Here is a 13,636-nt window from a genome sequence, read left to right as displayed (position 1 = left end):
GCTCGTATCAGTCATCACCACACTGAAAATGCCAGCACACCCACCCAAAGAGCGCTGCAAAAGGGTGCCCGTTACATAATTACCCGATAGCATTATATAAAAGACCACAGCCAAGGGCCTGGATGGGCCATAGAGAGCATCTGCTGGCCCTAAGGGAGCTGCATGAAGCCGCGCCCACCATGAGAGCTCAAGATCAGTAGAGGGCGGGGCCGTCAGCGGTCTGGGCGTGGCTAGGCGACTGGGAACCCCGCCCTTGTATGTGCAGTGCGGACTGAGGGCGGGGCCGACAGTGATGTGGGTGTGGCTAGCCTGAAGGGAACCGCGCCCACACGAGAGTCACAGGCAGCAGAGGGTTGAGCGGCCTGTGCCAACTTCGGGAGTATACGTCCAGGGTGCCCGCCCCTTCCTCCGGTCGTAGTTTCAGGGTGTGGGCGGATCTCCGCCTGTCAGTCACGTTGTACCGGACTCAGCGCGTTGTCTGACGCTACCGGAGCAGGTGTAGTAGGCGGCAGCACATCCCGGAAGCAAGGATCACGCAGAGCAGCATGCACCCGTTCTTGGTGCCGAGGAGCCTCACCGCCCTGGGGTGGGCCGGGTGCTTCGTCAGGTCCTACGGTCTCCAGGCCGGCATCATAAGGTGCCACAGGAGCCCCCTGCAGCCCATGTTCGGCGTACTCTTCACCGAGGGGGAGAGCAGGCAGCGACGCTCGGCCCTTGCCCCGTACCTGCTCCGGGTCCCGGCTGCCGCCCCCCAACCTGCCCGTGGTCTGTCTGTGGAGCGAGGCAGCTCCGCCCCGGAGAAGGTGGGTCCCGTCTCTAACTTATCTATCAGGACAGCGTGCAGCCTCTGCGCAAACCGATAGTGCCCTCTCGACATATGTTTAAGCAACTTATCTAATAGGCTGGTCTTTTGGACAGACAGCATGCCACCTTTACACAAATGCAGACATTGCTCATACACACAGTTTATGTTGAAACACACAATGTATCCTAGACATGCTGCACCGACTGTAACGCATATATGCAAACATTTTGAAACAACAAAGTGGGATTATTTAATTTTCTTCTTCGACGTACATTGAAACAAAGACTGTTTCAGACGGGAGAGAAATTAAGCCATGCTTATGGGTTTAGAAATCTGGAGTGCCGTGCCTGAATCGGGTTTGTTGCCATGCATGGTAACGTGCATAGGCAACATATCCGCTAACATCCTCTGTTCACCTAACATCGTGAGCCCTCTACATACGTGCTAATTAAAACTGCCCACCCGTGACCTCTGCCACGCAGAAAACTTATGGAGCCCTCTTGCAAATAGCCTTGTGGTCTTCGAGTTCGCATTTTTGCATACTCGCACGAAGCTGTGTGTTCACTTTCGAGGTAGTACTCCCCCATCTACATAACCCCTGCCCTCGTATATAAAAATCTATTATGTCATAGAAATCCTTTTCATGTGCACATATACCTGCGCCTCAACACTTATAATTCCAGAACACGTGTAGTATACTGTTGATCCCGTGCGTTGCTCTTGCATTCCATACTTGTAGGGTCGCCTTGCATATCTATAGCCATCAATCAGTCATTTGTAGAGCGCGCTACTCACCCTCTAGGGTCTCAAGGCACTGGGTGGGGGTAGGGGGGCAAGAGAGGTGCTACTGCTCGAACCGCCAGTTCTTGAGGAATTTCCTGAAGGTCAGCAGGTCCTGGGTCTGACGTAGGTGGACTGGGAGGGAGTTCCAGGTCTTTGGGGCGAGGTGGGAGAACGATCTGCCACCGGCTGTAGTTTGGTGGATGCGAGGGACGGTGGCGAGGACGAGGTTGGTGGAGCAGAGTAGGTGATTGGGAGTCTAGAAGGTGAGTCGCTCGTTGAGGTAGGCAGGGCCGGCATTGTGGAGTGCTTTGTGAGCGTGGGTGAGGAGCTTGAAGGTGATCCTCTTGTTGACGGGGAGCCAGTGTAGATCTCTCAGGTGGGCTGAGGTGTGGTTGTGGCGTGGGATGCCGAGGATGAGGCGTGCGGAGGCATTTTGTATTTGTTGCAGTTTTTTCTGGAGCTTGGCCTTAGTTCCCACGTAGAGCGCGTTGCCGTAATCCAGTCTGCTGCTGATGAGGGCCTGGGTAACCCTCCTTCTGGTTTCGGTGGGGATCCACCTGAAGATCTTACAGAGCATGCAGAGGGTGTTGAAGCAGGAAGATGAGACGATGTTGACTTGCTGAGTCATGGTGAGCGATGAGTCTTGGATAAATACCAAGTCGAGTGCGTGGTTGGTGGGTGTCGGTGCGGTTCCTAGTGTGGCCGGCCATCAGGAGTCATCCCCATGCGGAGAGGTTGGAACTGAGGATCTCCGTCTTGTCTGAGTTCAGTTTCAGGCGTCTGCTCTCCATCCAGTTGGCGATGGCCTTTAATCCGTCGTGGAGGTTGTTTTTGGCAGTGGCAGGGTCTTTGGTGAGTGAGAGGATCAGCAGGGTGTCGTCGGCGTAGGAGATGATGTTGAGGTTGTAGGATCAGACGATGTCTGCGAGTGGTGCCATGTAGATGTTAAAAAGGGTTGGACTGAGTGAGGATCCTTGGGGAATGCCACAGATGGTCTTGGTTGCTTCAGAAAGGAAAGGAGGGAGGCGGACTCTTTGGGTTCTGCTGGAGAGGAAGGATGTGATCCAGTCCAGGGCTTTGTGGCGGATCCCTGCGTCATGGAGTCGTGTGCAAAGGGTGTGGTGGCAGACGGTGTCGAAGGCAGCCAATGGTCTAGGTAGGAGGATAAGGGCCGGATTAAGAAGTGTCCAGCGTGTTGTTGTCTTCAAGGAAGCGGGTCAGTTGGCCGTTGACAATCTTTTCGATGACCTTCGCCGGGAAGAGGAGGAGGGAGATGGGCCAGTAGTTCTTGAGATCACTTTGGTCTACTTCGGGTTTCTTCAGCAGGGTGTTGACTTCGGCGTGCTTCCAGCTTTCCGGGAAGGTGGCAGTCTCGAAGGCCACCATGGAGCCATGGAGTTCGTGTTGCTTTCACATGCAGGGCTTACGAACTTGGGTCCTGATTTAGAGTTTGGCGGAGGTGTTACTCTGTCACTAATGTGACGGATAGCTTGTCGTCCTTATTACAAGTTCCATAAGCCATAATGGAATCCAAATACAGCGGATAGGATATCTGTCACTTTTGTGTAATTGTGATCGAGTAATTCCCTCTGCCAAACTCTAAATCAGGCCCTTAGTTAGCAATCATGACACACCTGTATCTTCAGCTCAATTAGCCACAGTCAGTGCACATTACACCACACATAAACTGGTGAGACACCTACCAAGGTTATTTATATACACATATTGTTTAAAATCTGAGGTTCATTGGCTGGTGCTTGTCTTCCTCATTTGTGGCCTCCAGGCTATGGGGTAGGTTTTATAGGACAACAGCAACAATCTTCGCAGGGTACGAAGGTAGACCCTGCCTAGAAACCTCCTCACCTTGAACAGCAAAACAGTGCTTAGGAATGACTAAGCTAAAAGGTCCTCCAGGCATTTCTAAGGATCACCCTTTCTCCATCATGCCTCACTTTCGTGTCTGGGTCTCCATTCTCAAGCACCATGAACACAGGCTGTACTTTCTTACTGCTTGGGGAGGCTTTATTCCATCCTCCTTTGTGTGCCATGCTAGACCAGGGGCCTTCCTAAGTGAATCCCAGGTGTTCCAGCACTCAGACTTTTCATACACAAGGAGTCTTGCACCCATGCATATGTAATATCCACTAGCCGTACAGGGATTTGCCACATGCATTAAATGTCAGCAGAAGGGTTATCACTCACCCCATCCTAGAGACTATCTAGGTCTGCTGAGAACTATTCCTCCATTGCCACCACCTTGTCAGCCACCTAGTACATGGACCTTAGCCCCATGTAATTGAAGAGGGTGCACTATATGCACCACTCGCCTTGAAGTCACAGAATAAGTTCTAGGGCTTAGCTTTACTATGGGCAGACCTAGGCCTCAGCACAAACAATAGAGTAGCATCCTTGGTAGGCCAGTAAGCATCAACCCCAAAACACTGTACAGGGCAGGGTATGGGAAGTAGTGAAAGCAGCTGATTCAAACATGTGAAGGATTTTGTTTATTGCCCTGACCATAACTTCACGGGTTCAGCCAAGGCCTTCAGGGTTTCCAAACAATGCCCAAGTCAGCACAGGTAAGGGAGCCCAGGGGCACTGTACGGCTGGCAGGAGCAGAGTTCCCAAGCCGTATGCCACCAGAGTTTTGAATTACAGACTAAGAGACCGTTAACAATGCAGGCTGTCACGCCCACCTCATTGAGAACAAAACTGGAGGAGTACTACCATTTTGGATAGACACACTGTATCCTAAGTGAACATCGTTTAGCAAGCACACTGTATCTTGGCCACACACGCACATTAAGCCCACAGGTACTTAGCACAATCATACCATCAGGATAAATAAAGGACACCAGTTTTGGGAAACTTGATGGGGAGGGATTGGTAGTTCCTTTACCCTCTCTTGTTGTTCAGGTAAATGGACTCTGCCTCTGAGAGTTGGCTACAGCTGCCTCCATTGTCTGCAGCAAGGTGATAGCAAGAAGCTGCTGCTCATCTTTTAACATCTGCAGTGCGGGGGTGAGACTTTCACATCCTCCACAGTACCTTTGCATAGTGAAATATGTGAAACCCTCATCCTACCACTCCAGGCAGGTCATCATCCTGGAGAGTGCACCCGAGGCGTTCCATGTTATTTCGTCAGCTTGGACGTTAGGAGAAGAGCCTCCACAGCAGCCCAAGGCTAGTTTAAAAACAAATCTGAATGACAATCACTGTGCATGACATGGCATACTGATTTCATCAGAGTAGAACGTGAAAGGAATAGAAACTTTCAGCTCCTATACTGTTACTTTGGCACTGGGTGTTGCATAGCTCAGTTTGAGCTCTGAACATTATAGAAAATAAATCATTGGAAAGGAGACATGGCCCCCTTTCCAATGGCACTGCTCCTTAATGGGTTCCCACTTGAGGATCACCCTAGGATTACTACCCAGAGCAGTGGGAGGCCACAAGAGACCAAAGACAAATCTAAAAAAAAATTGAGTGGCCCACCCACACAAGTGAAAAGTGTGGAAACGTTGGGTGGGAGGAATTTTGTGTCTCCTTCGAGTTTCCAGTATTGTCCCTCACAGAAATATGAGGCAAACGCATGATATTAGCCAAATTTGAAGTTTGCAGGCATTCTGGCTGAGAAACGTTAGGATGATCCACATAAGTCACACCACACTGGACTCCCATGGGTGTCCAGTTTATAGAAACTTCTGGCTTTGGAGAAACTGACATTGCCTAGGTACTTTGCAACATACATCTGAAAATATGAACCTCCGTGTTCCTCAGATTTGCCTGGCTATTGCCCTTCGTTCTTCTTAAAAGGTATTCTTTTCCGTTCAGCAATAATCCTGAGTACGCTGTCTTACTTCTAAAAAGATGGCCCTCCTTGTTCTGCAGGTAAGTCAGCAGCAGCAGGGAGGTTTGGATTTTCCTTTCTAGCACACAAGAAGTAGAATTATCTTCTACTTGGGCTTTGCTTGAGCTGAAATGGGAAGCTTCTAAAGTATTTCCTGCCACTAAAGTCTTTTGTACACCCTAATTATCATTTTCAAGTGTTTTTAACATGCAATAAATCCACTCAGAGCTGCAGTGCAGTTTTCGGGTACAATCACTGAATGTGAAACAGTAGTTTTCTAATGGTACGTGGAGTCCCATGCCGCATGCACGTAGGGCCCTGGAACAGGTATGGGACGGATGACAGGTCAGGACTGCTAGCCAATGGTGGCCACATATTCAGATTTCATAGGGCCACCACTCGCAAATGCCATTGGCTGCCCGCAGGCTAGTGAGGTTTGGCTGGGGGCAGGGGCAGCTGGGGCAGACAGGTGTGCCAAAAGGGCATCCTTACCTATTGGTCAGCTTGTTGCATGGATGCCAAGACCATGTGCTCAGTTTCTCTTTTCAGTGAGCAGGGGACTCTTGCAGACAGCTTGTAACCCTTACGAGATTATGTAGAAAGACAGTTCTTGTATATAAAAAAATGTAAATTCTTAATGCTGGGCGATAGATTTTTCAGACAAATTTGCTCCATAATCTCAGTTAGAGTAGCAAAACCGAAGATGTATTACAAATCGCTTTGTGTGCACTGAAGATGTATTACAAATTGGATTTTGTGCATCAGTTCCATAGCATTGCAGAACACATGCAGTTAACCCAGGCTTTCTGCATTTATGAGGACCACTTTGACTGAAATATATTGACCACCCATATCTTTTGACACACAGCTTTGTCAGTGCTGACATTTTTTCAGTTGTGTGAATTTTCATCAATGTTTGCCAAATAATCTTAAGTGTATACCACTGTTTTGTTTAAAAAAACACACAAATACACACACTTTGCCTGTAGTGTGATGATTAAATTTAATAATTTTTTGTGTACCTGAAAATGAAACAAGTAAAATAAAAGGGTATGAAATTGAGTTGAAAAGCAGTCTCCACCTTCATTGTACCCTTGTTAAAGAACTTCAGGATCGTTGTGGCCTGTACAGGTGGTAAAGTAGGCAGACAGTTTGTTTCTGCTGCCCCTGTATTGGGTTTATGTTTGTATGGAAATAACATACAAATTTTTTTTTTGATCAGCTTCAACCAAAAAAGAACATCACAAGAACACTTGTTTAACACAATTTATAATGTCTTATTTTTGCCTTTTCCTTTTTCTTGAACTATACGTATAAAATAGATTGCCAGTGACTAACACTTCCAAAAACTTTCTGATGCATTTACCAATGTCATTAAATATGTCGTATTAACAGATTCATAAAGTTTTCTGTTCCGTCTAAAATTGTCTGCCACATTAAAGTTGCCCTTTTTTATGGAGTTTTCTGCTGTACATAAGTTAATTTAGTACCTCTCATTTACTGTATGTTTTGATAGCTCTACCTGAATTTAATTCCAATTGAAAACTCATACACTGGTGGCTGGGTACCACTGTTGGCGCACACTTATAAGGCCAAAACAAAAAATATATAATTCATATGTATCCTATTACGGTACTTCAAAGGAAGGCTGGCCACCAAACAACCTTAACCCCTTCGCTGCCAGGCCTTTTTCCCCTCAGATGCCAGGCCTTTTTTTTGGCTATTTGGTGCAGTTCGTGCTTAGCCCCTCATAACTTTTTGTTCACATAAGCTACCCACGCCAAATTTGCGTCCTTTTTTTCCAACATCCTAGGGAGTCTAGAGGTACCCAGACTTTGTGGGTTCCCCAGAAGGAGGCCAGGAAATTAGCCAAAATACAGTGAAAATTTCGTTTTTTTCAAACAAATGGGAAAAAGGGGCTGCAGAAGAAGGATTGTGGCTTTTCCCCGGAAAATGGCATCAACAAAGGGTTTACAGTGCTAAAATCACCAGCTTTCAGGAACAGGCAGATTGAATCAGAAAACCCAATTTTTCAACACAATTTTAGCATTTTACTGGGACATACCCCCATTTTTACGATTTTTTTGTGCTTTCAGCCTCCTTCCAGTCAGTGACAGAAATGGGCATGAAACCAATGCTGCATCCCAGAAACCGCAACATTTCTGAAAAGTAGACAAGATTCTGAATTTAGCAAGGGGTAATTTGTCTAGATCCTACAAGGGTTTCCTACAGAAAATAACAACTGAAAAAGAAAAATATTGAAATTGAGGTGAAAAAAACATCAATTTTCTCTACGTTTTACTCTGTAACTTTTTCCTGCAATGTCAGATTTTCGAAAGCAATATACCGTTACGTCTGCTGGACTCCTCTGGTTGCGGGGATATATAGGGCTTGTAGGTTCATCAAGAACCCTAAGTACCCAGAGCCAATAAATGAGCTGCACCCTGCAGTGCGTTTTCATTCTATACTGGGTATACAGCAATTCATTTGCTGAAATATAAAGAGTGAAAAATTGCTATCAAGAAAACCTTTGTATTTCCAGAAAGGGCACAAAATAAGGTGTTGAGGAGCAGTGGTTATTTGCACATCTCTAAATTCCGGGGTGACCATACTAGCATGTGAATTACAGGGCATTTCTCAAATAAATGTCTTTTTTACACACTCTTATATTTGGAAGGAAAAAATGTAGAGAAAGACAAGGGGCAATAACACTTGTTTTGCTAATCTATGTTCCCGTCTCCCGATAAAAATGATACCTCACTTGTGTGGGTAGGCTTAGCGTCCGCGACAGGAAATGGCCCAAAACACAACGTAGCCACATCAAATTTTTTCATAGAAAACAGTGCCTACCTGTGGATTTTGGCCTCTAGCTCAGCCGGCACCTGGGGAATCCTAGCAAACCAGCGCATTTTTGAAAACTAAAAACCCAGGGGAATCCAAGATGGGGTGACTTGTGGGGCTCTGACCAGGTTCTGTTACCCAGAATCCTTTGCAAACCTCAAAATTTGGCTAAAAAACACGTTTTCCTCACATTTCGATGACAGAAAGTTCTGGAATCTGAGAGGAGCCTCAAATTTCGGTCCACCCAGCGTTCCCCCAAGTCTCCAGATAAAAATGATACCTCACTTGTGTGGGTAGGTCTAGCGCCCGCGACAGGAATGGCCCAAAACACAACGTGGACACATAAAATTTTTCATAGGAAACAGTGCCCACCTGTGGATTTTGGCCTCTATCTCAGCCGGCTCCAGGGGGGGTAGAAATGGCCTAAAATAAATTTGTCGCCCCCCCCCCTCCCCGGGAGCGACCCTTGCCTATGGGGTCACTACCCCCGCGTGACATTGGCGCCCAAAAAAAATCCCCGGTGCCTAGTGGTTTCTGCCCCCTTGGGGGCAGATTGACCTAAAATCGGCAAATCAGCCCCCAAGGGGGGCAGTAATGGTCTAAATACAATTTGCCCCCCAGGGGAGCAACCCTTGCCTAATAGGTCGCTCCCCATCTCTAAAAAAACAAACAAACAAAAAAAACAATTTGCCCTGGCGCCTAGAGGTTTCTGCCCTCCCTGGTGCCAGAACGGCCTAATACCAATAGGCCGAACTACCCCCCGGGGGGGCAGAAATGGACAAAAATAAATTCGACCCCCCCCCCCCCCCCCCCCCCCCCCCCGGAGAGCGACCCTTGCCTATAAGGTCACTACCCTTGTGTGACGGCGCAAAAAAAAGATCCCTGGTGCCTAGTGGTTTCTGCCCCCCTTGGGGGCAGATTGACCTCCAATCGGCCAATCGGGGGCAGAAATGGTCTAAATACAATTTGCCCCCCAGGGGAGCATCCCTTGCCTAATGGTTCGCTCCCCATCTCTAAAAAAATAAACAAAAAACAAAAAAAAACTCACAAAACAATTTGCCCTGGCGCCTAGAGGTTTCTGCCCTCCCTGGGGGCAGATCGGCCTAATACCAATCGGCCAATCTGCCCCCAAGGAGGACAGAAATGGTCTAAATACAATTTGCCCCTCAGGGGAGCGACCCTTGCCTAATGGGTCGCTACCAATCTCTAAAAAAAAATACAAAACAATAAAAACACAAAAAAACAACAAAAATCCCTGGTGCCTAGTGGTTTCTGCCCCCTGTGGGGGCAGATCGGCCTAATACCAATAGGCCGATCTGCCCCAAGGGGGGCAGAAATGGCCTAAAATAAATTTGCCCCAACCCCCCCCCCCGGTGAGCGACCCTTGCCTACAAGGCCGCTCCCCTTGCGTGACGGCGCAAAAAAAAGATCCCTAGTGACTTCTGCCCCAAAGCGGGCAGAAATGGCCTAAATACAATTTGCCCCTCCAGGGGAGCGACCCTTGCCTAAGGGGACGCTCCCCATCTGTAAAACACAACAACAACAAAACTCCCTGGTGTCTAGTGGTTTCTGCCCCCCTTGGGGGCAGATTAGCCTCATAAAAATAGGCCAATCTGCCCCCAAGGGGGACAGAAATGGCCTAAATATAATTTGCCCCCTAGGGGAGCGACCCTTGCCGAAGGGGTCGCTCCCCACCTCAAAAAACAAAACCTAAGCAAAAAAAATGTATCCCTGGTGCCTAGAGGTTTCTTCCCCCGGGGGGGGGGGGGGGGCAGAAAAGGCCTTCAAAAAAATGTCCCCCCCGGGAGCGACCCTTTCACAAGGGGTCGCTCCCTTTTGTCAGTTGCATATATCAAACAAGACATCCCTGGTGTCTAGTGGGCGTTTTGACAGCCGGATTGCTTTACAAGAGAGACTTGGGGGGGTGTCCTCGGCACAGAAGGGGTTAATGAACCAATATGTTTCTAAACAATAAGAAACATCTTTGAGAACACAAAAATAAGTCCACCAAAATTATATCATCGGCCTACATTTGAATTCAAAGACCATGTGATCCAAATTTCAGTTGACACACTTGAAGCCTCTTTCTCTGCGAACACGTGTTTCGTCATGAAGGTGTTTTGTCTACTTCTTTGTCAGGGCTAGAAACAAAACAGAATTACTATTTACACACAATGATCTATCCATACTATGGTACCACTAATATCCCAAACCTTGTGACAAGGATAGTATCGATTGTTAAGTACAATGAATCAAAAAGTTGCAATATTCATTCCATCATAGTGCTCGATATGAGATCCTCTCAAAAACATACAGAATTAATGTTTCAATAACAGCTCATTAAAAACAAGTATATGAATAAGACCGAAAAAGTTCATCTAAGGTAACAGACAATACATTTACACTACCACCCTGTTGTGGCTGTTAGAAATTAGGTTTCTGGTTGGCAGAAGCATGCACCCTGTCCAAGCAGGGACCACCATAATACTAGTCAGGGCAAGTCACAAACACAACGTAAACTAACCTGTGCTCACCCCCTGGTAGCTTGGAACAGAGCTTTCAGGCTTAACTTAAGAGGCAGCGTGTTAGGTATTTGTGCAACTCTTCAATCGGGAGAACAGTGAAAACACTACACATCAAGATACCACACCTGGTTACAAAACTAGAGCATAATTTAATTAACAAAATAAGATCTAAACAAGAAAAATCCAATCAGAAGTCGAGATATGAATTTTTAAAGAATAAACTCAGTTGTAGTGGTTAAAAGCATAAAGCGCAAACCAGGGTCATCTGGTCGCGCTAGACCAGCTCATTGTCTGCAATGTCAGATGACCGTGATGGAGCACAGGTTGGACACAGGGACCAGTCTCGCCCCTCTGAACCAGTACCTTCGTTCGGAGTTGCATCGACGTTGCGAACTAGATGGAAGGAGCAAATGAGGCGATGCGTTGGCATCAATTCCCCGAGGTAGGCGATGTTTTGGCTCTGAGCCGAGCAAAGTCAGAGATTAGTCAGGAATGGTGACTATGCGTCGCACAGTTGACAGCGAGGTGTTCCTGATCCTCGCAGCAGTGGTGATGCGCTGACGTTGACAGCGATGCACTGTCCTCGATTCTCAAAGCAGCGGTGAGGAGATGTGCCGGTTTCAAGCGGCGCAACATTGTTGATGCGCGGATTTTGGACTGAAGCTGCACATTATACCTACTTCCAAGAGCCCAGGACTGGATTGGCACCACTTGGCAATGCAAGACTCTCAGACTGCCAAGTCTAAGCGCTATACGTAATGAACTGGAGGTCTTTTGTGTCCCTGTGATTGCAAAAGAACAGGAGGCAAGCCCTTTGGAGTCATTCTGTTTCTGAGTTCAATTATTGTGGGTCCGGTTCTTCTCACCTTGCAAGGAGGACAGCAGGTCAGCACAGCATGAACGCAGTTCTTCCAGAGCAGCAGTCCAGTAGAGTAGAAGTTCTTGTAGCAGCATAGTAGTCCTTCCTGACAGTGTCCACATGTCCAGATGTATACTGAAGTGGCGGTATCTGTGAACAATTCTATATACTTTGATTCCCGGGTTCTAGAAGGTGGGAAAAGCTTCTAGACAGTGGCTTTAAAGTGCAAGGAATTCCCTTCCTTCCTTTCTTGCCCTGACTCCAAGCTCGCTGGGGTGACAATACAGGGTCGTTAAGCCCTTTGTATGTGGGCAGGGCACAGACTATACGGGTGTAGGAGTGAGGCTGTGGCCAACTCCTCTCACATCCTGCCCAGGATGGCCCATCAGTCACACCTAAGCTCCCTTTGAGTGTGACTGTCTAGTGGGAATGCACAAGCTCAGCTGCCACCCCAACCCAGATGTGTATTGGAGACAGGCAGAAGGCACCAGATAGTTAGAGTAAGAAACTGCCAACTTTCTAAAAGTGTCATTTTTAGAATAATAATTTAAAATCCGACTTCACCATGGAATGTGATTTTAAATTGTGATTCCAGAGACACCAATCTCCGGGGTCCCATCCCTACCCAATTGGAAATTACCCTTATAAAATGTAATAAGGTTATCCCCATGTTATCCTATGGGAGGGGTAGACCTCCCAGTAGTGGAAAACAAATTTGAGAGTTTTTTTTTACTACCAAGCAATGTACACATCCTTCCTTTTAATTGCATAGCACCCTGCCGTATGGGCTACCTACGGCTAACCTTAAGGGTGACCTATTTGAAATAAAAGAGGAGTTTAAGGCTTTGCAAGGGGTTTTAAATCCCAGGTCGACTGGAGTGTAATACTGCATTCAGGGTGCCATGGCATTCCTGGGACAAATTTTAAAAGGTTATTTAAGTGGGTGGCACAGTATTGCTTTAGGCCATCTAGTAGCATTTCATTTACATGCCATGGGCACATGTAGTGCACTTTACTAGGGACGTATAAGTAAATTACATATGCCAGTTGGGTATGTACCAATCTAACCCTGTTTTAGTGAAAGATCTCAAGCACTTTAGCATTGGTTAGCAGTGGTAAAGTGCAGAGAGTCGTAAGGCCAACAAAAACAAATTCAGCAAAAGTGGAGGCTAACGGGCAAAAAGTTTATGGATGACTTTGTAGAGCGGGCCATTTCCAGCAGTGGCACATGCAGATTGCTCTTCCATAACACTCAGAAAACGTAACACTCTAAGATAGGTGCCAGTTTTTGTTTCAAGTCGTGAGCCCTTTTTTGATGGTAGCCACTATTTAAGGAGGACAAAACTGTGCCAATGTTGGATGCTACTATACACGAGAAACTACTTTCAGAGAAGTACTCCGTAAGAGACAGTTACATGTCGGGCAGTCAGTGATGAGTGTCCATGGCTTCTATGTAGGAGGCTGGCTTGGCTTATAGTGGGTACCTTGTGGTACTTACACCTTGTGCCAGGTCCAGTTGTCCCTTATTAGTAGATTAGAGGTGTTCTAGCAGCTTAGGCTGATGGAGGTAGCTATAGCAGAGCAGCTTAGGCTGATCTAGGAGGCATGCAAAGCTCCTACTATACCACTTATATCATATAGCACTATATCATGAGAAAACACAATACTCAGAGTTACTAAAAATAAAGGTACTTTATTTTAGTGACAATATGCCAAAAGTATCTGAGGATATACTCCCTTTGGAGGTAAGTAATATACACACATTATATGCACACAAACCAAAAACAGGTAACAGTTAGAAAAGTAGTGCAAACAATGTAGAATCACAATAGAATGCAATAGGGGGAAATAGGCCTAGTGGCAACACAAACCATATACTCCAAAAGTGGAATGTGAACCACAAATGGACCCCAGGCCTAGTGTAGTGTGAAGAGGGTCACTGGGAGTGTAAGAAAACACAAAGGGTGTCTAAG

The 13,636-nt window shown here is 46.9% G+C and overlaps 1 protein-coding gene across 1 annotated transcript in view; it reads left to right on the top strand.

The window, feature by feature from the left end:
- The first annotated feature begins 325 nt into the window (after window positions 1–325).
- Window positions 326–13,636, top strand: part of FAM210B (family with sequence similarity 210 member B) — a 114,161-nt gene continuing 100,850 nt past the window's right edge. Inside the window, exon 1 of the mRNA XM_069243613.1 lies at window positions 326–803. Coding sequence (XP_069099714.1) covers window positions 546–803 — 258 coding nt within the window. The 5' untranslated portion in view covers window positions 326–545. The remainder of the gene's footprint in view (window positions 804–13,636) is intronic.

The sequence above is a fragment of the Pleurodeles waltl genome, chromosome 7 (assembly GCF_031143425.1).
Source record: "Pleurodeles waltl isolate 20211129_DDA chromosome 7, aPleWal1.hap1.20221129, whole genome shotgun sequence".
Lineage (NCBI taxonomy): Eukaryota > Metazoa > Chordata > Amphibia > Caudata > Salamandridae > Pleurodeles > Pleurodeles waltl.
The sequence above is the reverse complement of the archived record's forward strand: the minus strand, read 5'-3'. Positions and strand labels throughout refer to the sequence as shown.